We start from the raw sequence: 14,561 nt of genomic DNA on the forward strand, positions 1-14,561 counted from the left end.
GGGGGCTTAAGTGAGTTGCCAAAGGTCACAAGGATCTGCAGTGAGAAATGAACCCAGGTCTGACACTTTGCCCAAGATTATCCTTTTATACATCCAGGTTTGTTTTTACCATTCAATCCTCAAACCTTAGGACCCCCTGAGGAAGATGGTTTAGTCGAAACACAGGCTGTTTTGGGTCCTTTTATTGAATATGTGGGATTCTTTTGTTGTGATACATTCTACTGACTGCATCACAGACATTATTTCCGCAGTCTTTCTCTCGTGTTTTTGGTTGCAACCCTTTCACTGCAGAATTGTTGGGTTCTCTTTTTGTTCATTGAACACAGTTCACCAGGATTAAAGCCTACTGCACTAACCATTAGGCTACTCCTCCAGGAATGGAATCTGGCACCCTGGGGGTAATTTTATAACTGAGTGCCCCATAATAGGTGCCTCAATACTGCACAGAAGCACCTATCATAATAGCGTTTCAGCACTAGCATAAGCCCACATTTTGTGCACCTAGGGTTACCAAACATCTGGATTTCCCCGGATATGTCCTTCTTTTGAGGACATGTCTGGGGATACGGACGGCTTTTCAAAACCTGGCACTTTGTCTGGGTTTTGTAAAACTTCCGTCGGGACGGCATCCGCGAACGTGTGTATGCAACGCATGACATCGACATCATCACATCGCATGCGTGGATGCCATTCTTATACATAAATAGGTTAAGGGGGTAAGACTGGGAGCTTGATGGAGGACGGGCCAGGTGGCGTGACCATGCGTCTGGATTTTCCCAAAGGAAAATCTGGTAACCCTAGGTGCACCCATGTACACCAGATCAATGGTAGGCATAAACAGACACTCCTATGTACATCACACAATGAAAGTAAGGCGCTGTAAGTAGCAGCCCTGCCCATGTCCTTCACATACTCCACCTACATAGACCCCCCCCCCTTGCAATTATGCACTATTGTGTTGATTTCACTAAGTCTATCACTGTTCTGGTCTTTCCCTGGGGATTATCAAGCAAAAACATTATCAGGATGGACTCTCAGGGCCATCTTCCATAAATGGCGCCATAAGTTAGGAGCAGGTAAGCGCCTTGATCGTGCCTACTGGTGCCTAACGGTAATTGACCGCGTTGTTTAAAGCCAGTTAAAAACTCATTTTAAAAAGTGGGTGCCTCCTGGGGTATGTACCAGAATCACGCCTACAGCATGGTGGCAAGAGGCGTCTAAGGTCAAAGAAGGCCTGGTTAGGGGAGAGATGACCTTAGGTGCCACTAGGCCCAATTCTCTAAAAAAATAACTTAGACACCGTTAATGTAGACCTTTAAAACCCTGGACTACATTACCAGCACCTACGTTTTTTCTTAGGTGCCAGTAGCCACGATTCTGTTAATGGCGCCTAAGCACGATTGACACATGACCGGAGCCATTTTTCTAGGTGCCGGATTTAGGTGCTGTTTACAGAATCCAGGCCTCAGTTCTTGAACAAATCTTCTTTAATGCAGAACTTAAAACAAAAGAAATAAAACTTACAGTCCAGCTGCTTCTACAGAATTGTAGTTCCCGTTATTAGTCCACTCTCTGCCAGTGTTTCCCTGGGAGGGTTCAGGGAACTGGGAAAGTAAGTTCAGCACTTGCTGAGAGTAATGCTGCATTTTAATAGATGAATATAACAGTACTAAGAAGGGGAAACTTGATAAGGCACAATGCTCTCTGCAGGCAGGCATACGTTTGGCTAGACCATACAGAGCTTGCTATTGAGCATTATGAGCAGGGAGGAGTAGAGAAGCACAAGGAGGGCTGCTGGCCCAGCATGCTAGAGAACAAGCAACCAATAGAAAGCTGGTTGTTACCCTCTCTATGCAGCCAAACATCCATTTGGCTTTGGCTACCAACTTGTGACTACCTTGACATTCTTAGACACAATCATCCCAAGCGCTCTCTGTTGGTACAATCCTACATCCTATGCCTACTCGACTACTGCTACATTATCTACCTGGGGTCCTTCAAAAAAAACATTCAAAGACTCCGTATCATCCAAAATTCGGCAATCCGACTGATCTTTGAGCTGAAAAAATGGGAACACATAACTCCCTACTATCAAAAACTCTACTGGCTACCCATGGAAGCAAGAATCCAGTTCAAGTTTGCCTGTCTCTGCTTCAAATCCATTCTTGGTATGGCCCCCTTATACTTGGTTCCCCATTTTTCCTTAAACTGCCCTTCCAGGCCCACCCGCAGAGCCCACCTCTTCAACCACCCAACTCTAAAGGCCTGCCGATACAAATCACACCTGAACACTTGCCTTCCAAGCAGGTCATCTAAATGACTGGCTGAGCAGAATTATCTCGTGCTCCTCATCCTACCTAAACTTCAGGAAATTATTAAAAACTAACCTATTCAATTGAATCATAACCTAAGTCCTCTCTCCCTTCCCCTGCTCCCCAAGTTCTCTTTTGTCTTACCGCTTCGCCCTGCCCACCTTACATTTGTCCCCTCTTATTTAACCTGTTCCCCACACACGCATATTTATTGTACCTGTCCACACTGATTGTAACTATTCGCTGATTGTCCAGCCCTTCTTTATTGTGAACCGCCTCGAACTTCTATGACTTTGGCGGTATATAAGAAATAAAATAATAATAATACTTCAGCCTCCTGCCCTCTATCTTTGCACTAAATCTTTGCTGCCAAACATTGATCCATTCTAAAAAATTTTTAGATCATTTTATTTATTTATTTATTCAATTTTCTATACTGTTCTCCCAGGGGAGCTCAGAACAGTTTACATGAATTTATTCAGGTACTCAAGCATTTTTCCCTGTCTGTCCCGGCAGACTCACAATCTATCTAATGTACCTGGGGCAATGGGAGGATTAAGTGACTTGCCCCGGGTCACAAAGAGCAGCGTGGGTTTGAACCCACAGCCTCAGAGTGCTGAGGCTGTAGCTTTAACCACTGCACCACACTCTCCCCCCACACTCTCATATTGTATACTTCCTCCACTCTCGTGCAAATCGTCTTGTCATCTGCAAAGAAGCAAACCCTTCAGCAATGTCAGACAAAGATATTGAATAGAACTTTCCTTGAGTCACTCCACTAGTCCACTAGTTTATTTACCGTAGTCACCTTTCTTTCCTCTGAGTGAATTTCATTTAACACCACCCTCTGTTGTCTATCAGTCAAATAATTTTTAATCTAGTTCACTACCTTTGGGCCTAACTTCAGGCTGCTCCATTTATTCATAAGCTTCCCAGAAGGAATTGCATCAAAAACTTTACCAAAATTCAACAGACCACATCCAGTATTTGTCCTTGTTCAAGTTCTCTGGTCACTCAAATAAAGAAATTAATCAGATTAGTATGGCATAATATTCTTTCAGTAAAACCATATTGCTTCAGATCACACAACCACTGAATTCTATAAAGTTAATTTAATTTTCATCAGAAGTATCTATTATTTTATAAACACTGTAGTAAGGTTTAGTGGCTTGTAATTTACCACCTCTTTTCTGTTATCACTTTTGCAAAGTGCCCTTCTCCATTCCTGTGGGTAATTGTGTAGGGCCTTGTGTAAAGTTGCCACTTATAGCGTCTTACAGAATATTGTAAATATGTGTCACTATGGGATGGCAAGTGACACCTCAAAAATTGTCTTTCCACCTCAAAATAAGCACACTTCCTCTGTAAGTACATCATCACCTCTTTACCTCCCTCTCCCATCCCCCATTCTCTTCTGTGGCTCCAGCACCTCTCAATGTCTCCCTCTATTCCTCTCCCTTCCTTCCTGCAGATATGGCCTCACCTTCTTAACCCCCCCCCACCCCCGCTTCCGCGTTGGTCCCTAGAAATCTAAAATTGCTGTGTTTGACAGAATTGCCAATAGTGATTATAGCAGGCTTTCTCCAGTCAACTCCTGTTGCCACATAGGCAGAATGCAGCAGAGAAAAAACCTTGGGGCAGGGAGGGAGTATGCTGTAATTGCTTACAGCAGTCTTGGTGAGCATTGCAAGTTTGTAAGGCCTATAGGAGAATGGGGTGAGAGGTGGGGGAGAAAGGGTGGAAAAGAATATGCCAGATGTTCAGGAGCAGAGACGCTGCACATGAAAGGAAAGAGGGAGAGGGGAGAAGCTACACATGGATGGAAGTGGGAAAGGGGAGAAGTTGAACTTGGATGGAAATGGAAAGGGAAGAAGGAAGAAGCTACATGTAGATGGAAAGGGAAGGGGGGAGACGCTGCATATGGATGGATGGGGAGAGGGGAAAAGTTGCAAAAATAAAAATCCTTAACATAGGAATAAAAGGACCTCAGTAACCTTACATTTCCAGAAATTCATGAATTGATCTGCATATTCCTTCATCTTTCATCGGTCCTTTAAAAACCCACTCTGAGGTGTTCATGGTTTGGTTGCTTTCCAGGATCATTCCCATATTCCTTATTCGTCGCCCTGCCAATAACATCCCGTATGCCACGGTGGAGGAGGAGCTCATCGGAGAGTTTGTGAAATATTCCATCAGAGATGGAAAGGAAATCAACTTTAGAAGAAGAGACTCAGAGGCTGGTCAGAAGTGCTGTACCTTTCAGCACTGGGTATATGAAAAGACAAACGGAAATTTATTGGTGACGGATATGCAAGGTGAGCAAATGGGTTTTAAGCTGTTCTGCTCTATGCATCCATTTCTTTTTCTTTCTTTTTTTCCAATTCTTGATTATTTTCAAACTTACAGTAAGTGTTACAATAAATACAACATTTTATACTTCAATATCACACTTAATATATCATTAATATCCATTTCAGAATTAGTCCCCCCTCCCTCCTATACAATCATAATGCCCAACATATAAAATTTATATAATAAACCTCATTACATTATATTTAAATTCATTATCCTTACAGATTTTCACCCTCCCCCCCTCCTGGATGTTCATGTTTATAGGAGAAAATCATACTTAGACGCTACAATACTTTGCTAATGACTCCCAAGTCTCTTGAAATTTCTTAAAATTCCCTTTCTAGATGGCTAAAGTTCATTCCATTTTATACATATGACACAATGAATTCCACCAAAAGCTATAATTGAGCCGGCTCCAATTCTTCCAATTGCTCGTAATTTGTTGTATGGCGACTCCTGTCATTATCAATAAAAGTCTGTTGTTCTTAGATGATATTTGGCTTTTTGCTCTCATTGACATACCAAATAAGATAGTATCATAGGTCAATGCCACCGGGTTTTCTAATAAACAATTCATTTGGCCCCCAAATTGATTTCTTTCTTTAGTAGGGTTATTTACCTGTTGTCTTGTACTTGGATTACTTCATCATTATAAATTATGTCCATAAGAGCACCTATGAGCAAAATGAGTTAAATGAGCAAATTAGAAAACATCTACAAGAGCCAGAGGTAAAGAACATCTACATAGAGGCCGGTTCAGAGTCACAATAATGCTATTCTTTTGAGAATGATCTTAGTAAGGCCAAACTGTACTGTGCAAGTTTGACCCCATGGCCAAATTGTGTGCTCAGCTTAACTATTTTAATGAGCCGATCAACACCGATAATTGGCCACTAACAAGCAATCATCGGCATTAATTTGCGCTCATTAGAATTTACTTGCACAACTATCCCTATTATAACAGGGACGATAAATGTTGTTTATACATGGCTACGTTATATGTGATAATCGGTTGTATGCGGCATATACATTTTTCAATAAATAAAATAAATAAATAAACTTTCTAAGTGCATTCTATAAGTGCGGTGCGCGCAAATTCTAATGCGTGGATCTGAAAAGGGAGGGGCATGGATGGGCCATGAGTATTCCTACATATTGCATGCACTGTTATAGAATACACCCAATCCATGCAGAATTTGGGCGCAGGCATTTGAACCAGGTTTTTAGTTGGCATGAATGGCCATGCCGAAATGATAGTCACAGGGCTGGCAGCTACATGTATTCTAGAAACGTTTTATATTGTACCTATTTAAGCTGCGAGTATATGATCATGCCATGTCCACTGCTTTGTACCAGCATTATTGCACTCAGTAGAATAGGTAATTCATACATTGTACCTCCTACGCTAGGAAAATGTTGTTTTTTAAAAAAATAAAAGATATTATTAGTGTTTACCATATTTTTCATTGCAGTAATATTTATAAATGCTAAAGACTGGCAAGATAAATACTGGCAGTGGGGAAAGCAGGCAGTAATAGGAGAGTCTGAGCTGAAATGAGAAAAAGCAAATTAGAAAATCATTTCCCTCAGGCTAAAAGCATTAAAAAACAACAAAACCCAACAACCTCTGGACATGTTTTCTGTAGTTGCTTCCTTAGCCTGTGGAAGGGATAGCTGTTTGGAAAGCAGATGCCTAACCCCTCACAAACATTATGGGACCAAAATTCAGAATTATTTCAATTGCCAGGAGAGGCGTTTAAATCGCCTATTCGGGGCCAACCAGGCATTTTCAGTGGCACTTAAGACTTGCAAGAAACACCGAATGATTCTTGAAGACTAATGCCCAACAGATTGAAAACAAGTTATAGCATAATTCAGGTTGATTTTGGAGAACCACTGCTTTTCCCTAGAAACGGGCTATGAGAAATCCATCTATATTTTGGGGATCTGCTGGGTACTTGTGACCCAAATCAGCCACTATCTGTAACAGGATGAGAGGAATGACATACCTTTATCAGACATAGTTTCCTGGATTCTGTATAGGTCTCCAAAATTTGAACACCCAAATTTGGGTGTGGATCCCAGATCCACATGCAAACTAATTAGTTAATGAGCCATTAGCAATCAATAATTGGTGTTAATTGGCACTCATTTTGGTTTTTGCATGGATCTGCCCTGCATCCTATTCTGTAAAATGCGTGCCTAAAATTTATAGCATGCAATTCAAAAGGGGGTGTGATCGTGGGAGGGGCATAGGTAGGTCAAGGCCATTCCGAGAAATTAGGTGTAATATTATAAAATAGAGTCATTTATGCGCCCAAATGCCATTAGTTGTCCACCAGCATTTATACCAGTTTTAGCAGGCATAAATGTGGCATTCAGTTAGGTACGAGATCCACCCTAAATATAATTTCTGGTTTGCCCCTCAGTCAGGGCTGCTGGTTAAACTTCTCAGCTTGGATATCCAGGACCAGGGGTCATAAACAGATGGTGGATTTCAAGTGAGCTGGGCCTAGGCCAGGGCTGGACTAAATCCCAGTAGGCCAAAGGGTACTCTTTTCTGGGCAACCTTTGCTTCCCTCTCATCAAATAAACAGTCAGCAGTCTCCATAGTTAACTTCAACGTGCTGTCCTAAACAGGAACTTGATAAACACAATTCATAACTTAAAACTAGGTCTGTACAATTGAAAATATCCAGATGGTCAATTCATCTCTAAACACACTCCATTCTGATATCAAAATCTAATCTAATCTAAACCTTAAATTTATATACCGCATCATCTCCATGAGAATGGAGCTCGACACGGTTTACAAGAACTTAAAATAGTGGGTAGAGAAGAAGAAAAAGGATTACATGAACTTATGTGTAGAAGGGGGGAGAGAAAGGGGGGAAGGATAGAGCTACAAATTATATATCAGTGTAGTCTCATTCTAGTCAACTGGAATGCCAAGAAAACAGCATGTGTTAATCGCCATCCCATTCTCTTGCAATCCAGAGTCTTTTTCATCACAAACTTTTCAAAGCTTCTGTCCCATCCTGGAACAAGCGTGACCAACAGACACAAGGAATGTCCTACCAGTCCCGCTCCCAGTTCTCCTACCTAGGGTGTCTTTTCCCATAGGCACTCCTACTCATTCCCAAGCCGGGAACACTAGGCAGGCACCCTCTACCCTGTGGCAGGGGTTTCACATTTTATGCTCTGTAAATTTCTCCTGTCTTGTCTCCCAGGAGTTCCCCCTCAGTGCTGAGGTCTTGGCAGGGGTGGGCAACCGAAGACCTCTATTTTACAGATACAATCCCTTTTATTATTTCCTGGCTCTGCCCACATGGGCTAGGAATTCCAACCCTCATTAGTATATTGAGTGCCCTGAAAATCCTTCCTCCCTCCACCCAAGGGGGTGGGGGCATTTCAGGAGGGGTCACGCCTTTGCAGAATGTTGATTTAATGCCGATCATCTTAGTGCCTTAACTTTGAGCATCTTATGCTATTAAAGTCACCCAAATACACTATTCTTTAAAATAATAATTACAGTTTACAAAATTAATCAAATTATACCATATATTTCTACAAAATTTTAGATATTTGCATTCACTGGAGATCTCAGGAGCAATATTCACAAAGTACATATGAGGGGTGTTCAATAATATATCCACCTCAGTAGGAAATAAAAGTCCCCTGAGCTCCATACACTTCATCCACTTTTCTTGCAATGACTAACCCCTTTGAAAAGAATTCTTCTATTTGACCTTCATAAGGAACTCTATGAGCGTTGGGAGCAGCGTGGGCCATTCAGCGCAGCTCACCGCGCTAGAAACTGCTAGCGCAGTTTAATAGAAGAGATCCTTAATTGTATAAGTGCTGACTCTGCTCCCAAACTGTCCACAACTTAGCTGGTTTCAGCTTAGGCACTAAGGCTCACCCACCCCACCCCCTTGCTTCCTCTTTCCCTGTCCTCCCCCTCCAATCTCTGATTCTTTCCTTCTCCTTCCCCATCTCGATTTCCCTTGCTTCCTTCACCTCCTCCATACCTCCTCGTGCCTAGCCAAACTTGACCCATAGAAAAATGAGTAGAGAAAAAAAGGCAGGATTTCATAGCACTTCATGCAGGAAGGGTCACTGAGACTGGTTTGTCTTGTTTGTTCAAGAGGAATCGTTATTGTACATTGACAGATGTGATGTAAAATGTATGTTATTTTGATTTTCTGTAGGTGTAGGAATGAAGTTAACTGATGTTGGCATAGCAACTTTGGCAAAAGGGTGAGTGAGAAATACACTTCTGAATGTGATGTTCTGGCAGTCCACTTTCCTGCAGGGCAACTGTCTGCATTTTCATCAAAGGGCAAGAATTATTTGTAGTGCATGAGGGGAAGGCTCAGTTTGCTGTGCTAAGAAACAGTAAGCCCCCGCTTAAATATTTGAAAATGAGCATGTTTTTTCTTGTAACAAGCAGATATTGTTTTGATACCAGTAGTGCTGAAAAAGCTGACGGCTACATTAAAATAAGTGGATGATTTATCCGTTTAACTTTGGACCCCTTTTTTAAAATATCTTTATTCATTTTGAAGCCAAAATTAAGTGCAACAATATTATACAATCATATTACACTATAATAGCACCTAAATTCAATCAAAATTGTAATCCATGACAAATACATATATCACCACCCTCCCCTCCATATTCCTATTCAAAAATTGAACTCAAATTAAAAATTAAAAATATTTTCCAGCCGCCCCCCCTCCCATCCACCCTGGACATGCATGATCAAGGGCCAAATTCAACAATCACTCTTTGCAAAATTTTGTCAATAGCTCCCAAATATCCAGAAACTTCTTATAATGCCCCCGTTGTATAGCCATAATACGTTCCATTGTAAAGATGTGACACAAAGACTCCTACCAAAAGGTATAGTTTAACCAATCCCAGTTTTTCCAATTCCTTAAAATAAGTTGTATGGCAACCCCTGTCATAATAAAGAGAAGTTTGTTATTGTAAGATGATATTTGACTTTTAGCTCTTGTTAAAGTGCCAAATAGCACAGTGTCGTATGTTAGTGCCACTGGATTTTCCAGTACTTTGTTCACCTGATCCCAAATGGATCTCCAAAATTGAAGTATCAAGGGACAATAGTATAATAGATGATCTAAAGTCCCAGGTTCAAGATGACAGTGCCAGCATCTATTAGACTTGGAGCTATCTAATTTCTGTAATCTAACCGGAGTCCAAAATGTTCTATGTAATAAGAAAAACTTTGGACCCCTTTTATGAAGCCGCTTTAGCCTTTTTTTTATCGCCCATTGCAACGGTATTGGCTCCAACACTCATAGGAATTCTGCGGCCGGCGATAAAAAAGCCTAACTGGCTTCATAAAAAAAGGAGGGGGGTTATTTCCAATACTCAGCAGGTCCATCCATTTCAAGTTAAGACTGCTATTCATGCAGTTCACCAAGACAGAAAAATCTATCTGGTCAACTGCACGGATTCAATTCAAACTATAACCAACCAACCGCCTAAATCAGACTCTTACTACTAGGCAAAGAAGAACTCAGACCCCATTTACTTACCCCCCATTCAAAGGTTCTCGGTACAAGAAGATGTTTGACAACCTACTAGCGACGCAGGCAGCGAAACTTGACCACTCCATCTCCAACTTACTGACAACTACGAGCGACTTCAAATCATTTCGAAAAGGAATCAAAACTCTGCTATTCAAAAAAATTTATCCAGACATCTTAACTCTTCCCCTTGTCAACTCCCCCAAATAGTCTCACCCCTCTTGTAACTTTTTTCTCTCCAAAGTATCAAACATATATACCACTACCTAACTTGCAAATCTTCTGGAAATGTCCAGTTAGCTTCTTTGTAATCCGCCTAGAACTGCAAGGTACGAGCGGAATAGAAGTCACTAATGTAATGTAACATAATACATTCATTATCACACATTTGGTTGATTAAAAAGTATCTGTTAACAGGAATATTTGAAATGAAATAAGGAAAGAGTGAAACTCAGAAATGAACAAAAATTTTTTTTAAAAAAAATTATCCGGGCACATCCCTTGTTGCCACTATGGGATTGATATTCAAAATGATGTAACAGGGCAGGAGAAACTATTTTGTGGGAGGTCCATGAGTGGAATTGGCTTATTCCAGGGGTAGGCAATTCCGGTCCTCAAGAGCCAGAGCCAGGTCAGGTTTTCAGGATATCCACAATGAATATGTATGAGATGGATTTGCATGCACTGCTTCTTTGAGATGCAAATCTATCTCATGCATATTTATTGTGGATATCCTGAAAACCTGACCTGGCTCCGGCTCTCGAGGACCGGAATTGCCTACCCCTGGCTTATTCTAAGCCTCCTTGAACGAGGGCTATACACTTAGTCCAGTGATTTTCCACTTTTTTTGTTCTGTCATAAAAAGTGGAAAATCATCATAGCCCTTGATGGAAACTGCCCCAACTTTGTTGGTTAGGCTGAGAACTTTTCAGCGGCCCCTCGTACCATCCCTGGATACTTCACCTCAACTGGGAAGATGTTTCAAGTATCATCACCATTTCTATAAAGAAATATTTCCTAAGATTACTTCTTCATCTATCTAGTTTCACTTTCAGCCTATGAAACCTTATTTCAGATCTCCATTTCAAATGAAACCACGTGTCTTATAAGCAAATTAGTCAAATATGTTTATTTGTTGTGAATTCGAATGGGGTCAACATTCAAAGAGACTTAGGGGTAACCATTCAGCCAGAGATAGCATATTTTTGACTGTCACTGGTATTATCTCCAGATATTCAATTCCAGGCCGTGTCCAATCACCAGCATTGAATATCTGGACAAATGTTGCCAGTGAACACCTATGCAGTTAAGTGCAATATTTAAGGCTTAACCCCATAAGGTGAACCACCTAAAGGTAGGATTACGTTTTATATGTTACCTTACGGGGTTAAATACACAAAACCAGAGTGGGATTGTCCTCAACCGAATGATCTGCACAAACAAAGTGTCCTTCAACTCATCTGATGGTTCAAATGCCTTTATTCATCCAAAAGCTCATTCATTCATCCAATGACTCGACATGTACACGTTTCGGCCAAACCGGCCTGCCTCAGGAGTCTTGAGAGTCTTCAACAGGTGTATCAGATCACGTAATGCATGAATACGCAGACACACTAGTCGCGGCAACTACATCGGAACTTGTAGAGCAGTGATTGAAGCCGGGAAACATACCGAGCGTTCTGTGTGTGAACCATCAGATGAGTTGAAGGACACTTTATTTGTGCACTTCATTCTGTTGAGGACAATCCCACTCTTTTTGTGTATTTAAGTTTGTGGTTTTGTTTCCCCTGTTTTATCCCCCACTTTACGGGGTTAAGCACTGAATATTAGCACTTAACCACATAAGTGCCAACTCCACCCCCTGGACCACAAATTAGGCGCTAACCATGTACTGTATATTCAGCAACACTAACTAGCTAAGTATTTGCAGCAGTATTTTTTCTGTAATAACAATAATGTTGACCATGAGCTTATTGAATTTAGATACTAGTAAGATGTTTTACATACATTTGCATATTTTGCATCTCAGTAGTACAGTGGTCTCCAACCTTTTCCATGTAAACGCCCTCAGTGTGAATACGAGAAAGCTTTGAGGACCACCAAAAGATCTCAAGCTTACACATACTACTAATTTCGTAAAGCGCCTTGACTCGCTTATTCAGACTAGGTATTAAACATTACAAATTAATACTAATATTGATTCTACAACATTTCAAGGACATATTTTTAAAATATATTTTAAAAACTCACTTTATTTTGGATTCTTAACAATAGCAAATATCATAAATGAGACACCTGAGTACCACAGTTAAGAGATTGTTTGCAGTTACTATATCAAGTGGGCCAGATTTAAATTAACACATTTATAGGATTTAAAGAGCATTTCAGCCATTTGAGAACCACAATGGAATTAATATGTAACCTGCAGTGAGTAAAAACACCATGTTTTAGGGTTAATACAGCTCTCATTCGTGAACTGTAAGACATGGTACATGGGCTTGTCGTGCCACTGGGGCTTGTGCGCATCTACGAAGCTGAAAGCTGTGCCATCGGTAGTTTCACTACTAGCAGGGCCTCCCAAGGCATACCGGTTTCAGCGGAGATGTCAGACTAATGACGTACCACCCTTGTGGGCAGTAGCAGATGGGCAGTGCTAGAGGCGGAGGATTGCATTTGATGCGATTCTCTCCAAAAATATAATAGTGACAACATTCAATTTATACTTTTGTATTCTGCCATGAGAACTTGATGATGTTCATCAAGTCGCTAGAACTCGAACACGAGTCGATGGCACCTAACAAAGACATGTTAATGGACAAATACCCGATTCTATATAGATCGCCCAAAGTTGGGCACTGGAGTTTGAATGTGGATCCAAGATCCATGCACAACTTAGGGCACCATTTACAAAGCAGCGGTAATGAGGATGCCATGGTAAATGCACTGAAGCTTGTTCAATTCCTATGGGTTTCGGTGCATTTACCGCGGCAGCATTTCTACCATGGCTTTGTAGAAGGGGCTCTTAAAGGATAAAGAACCATGGACTTGATATACCGCTTTTCTGTGGGCACATCAAAGTAGTTTACATATCCTACATACAGACACATTTTTCAGTCCCTAGTGAGCTCACAATCTAAGTTCTGTACTTGGGACAATGAAGGGTTCAAATTTCAAGTTTATTTAAAAATTAATTATATCGCCTAATCAGGCTTCTAGGTAGTGTACATCAATAAAAGGTAATTATAAATAACATTTAAATAGTAAATTAAAACAACTAGATTAGTAAATACAAACATCACTGGGGAAAGTTAGTGTGACAAACAGATGGACAGACGAACTGAAACGAGAGGAAAGAGGGATAGGACTACATAATTAAAAGAAAAGGAACATGGAAGGGACAAATAAAAGGTGCGTGAATGATCTTGGGTTGGAGAATGTCAAGTCATCCTTATGAGGACAGTTGCAATTCAAAGGCGTCATTAAACGAAAAGGTTTTTAATTTGGATTTGAAATAATTTAAGTTTGATTCTTCTCTTAGGTAGGTGGTATGGAATTCCAGAGAGATGGGGCAGTAACTGAAAAGATGTTCGATCGCATGGTGTTAATATGTTTTAGAGATGGAATATTGAGAAGATGTTGTGTAACGGAGCAAAAGGTTTTAAGAGGGGGTGTAAGGATTAAGAAGTCTATTGATGAATGATGAATTCTGGTTGATTAATGGATCTGGATCTGGTTTTAAGTGTACTTTGTTATTGTGAACTAGTACTGTATAGTGATATGCCTCTAAGTCTGGTGTGCATAGCATTGTGTACTGTGGCTGCAGAATGCTACAAATTAGAGTGTTTCCTATCTGCCTTGTTTTGAGCAACAAATAGGATATTGTATTTCAGAGAGGGTCTTCATTTGCTTGACCTTCCTCCCCACACCATAATAACGGTCATCACTATTTTCCCCTACATCCATTAATTCAACACTTTTCAAACATTACAAGTATTGATATCATAATTAATCCAGTAAACTTTCCACGGTCAGCTTAGGGCATAGAAAATCATAAAATTGCTTTCATTAATGGACTTTTCGGTTGAAAGGTCTGTATTCTGCATACAGCTCCCACTGCTCAGAGTTGTTTTAAACATCTACATGTAGAAGTCATGTTTTTTAACTCTTGCAAAAACTAACCATTGAGAAAATTAAATAATTCTCTTTCTTTGTTGCTGAATGTAAATTGACAATCATCGTCAGAAATCTGTCAGTGGTATTTTTGAGTTAAATGCCAGTAAATCTATCATTGGCTTTCTGGGAAGCAGAGGGCTCAGGGGCACATTAGAATCATTGTAAATAA

General features: G+C 40.6%; 1 protein-coding gene across 1 annotated transcript in view; it reads left to right on the forward strand.

Moving 5' to 3' along the window:
* The window catches only part of ALPK2 (alpha kinase 2), a 124,685-nt gene that overhangs the window by 72,330 nt on the left and 37,794 nt on the right, over positions 1-14,561 (forward strand). Inside the window, exons 8-9 of the mRNA XM_033957855.1 lie at positions 4,410-4,627; positions 8,876-8,924. Of these exons, the coding sequence (XP_033813746.1) occupies positions 4,410-4,627; positions 8,876-8,924 (267 nt within the window). The remainder of the gene's footprint in view (positions 1-4,409; positions 4,628-8,875; positions 8,925-14,561) is intronic.

The sequence above is a fragment of the Geotrypetes seraphini genome, chromosome 1, assembly GCF_902459505.1.
Source record: "Geotrypetes seraphini chromosome 1, aGeoSer1.1, whole genome shotgun sequence".
Classification (NCBI taxonomy): Eukaryota; Metazoa; Chordata; class Amphibia; order Gymnophiona; family Dermophiidae; genus Geotrypetes; species Geotrypetes seraphini.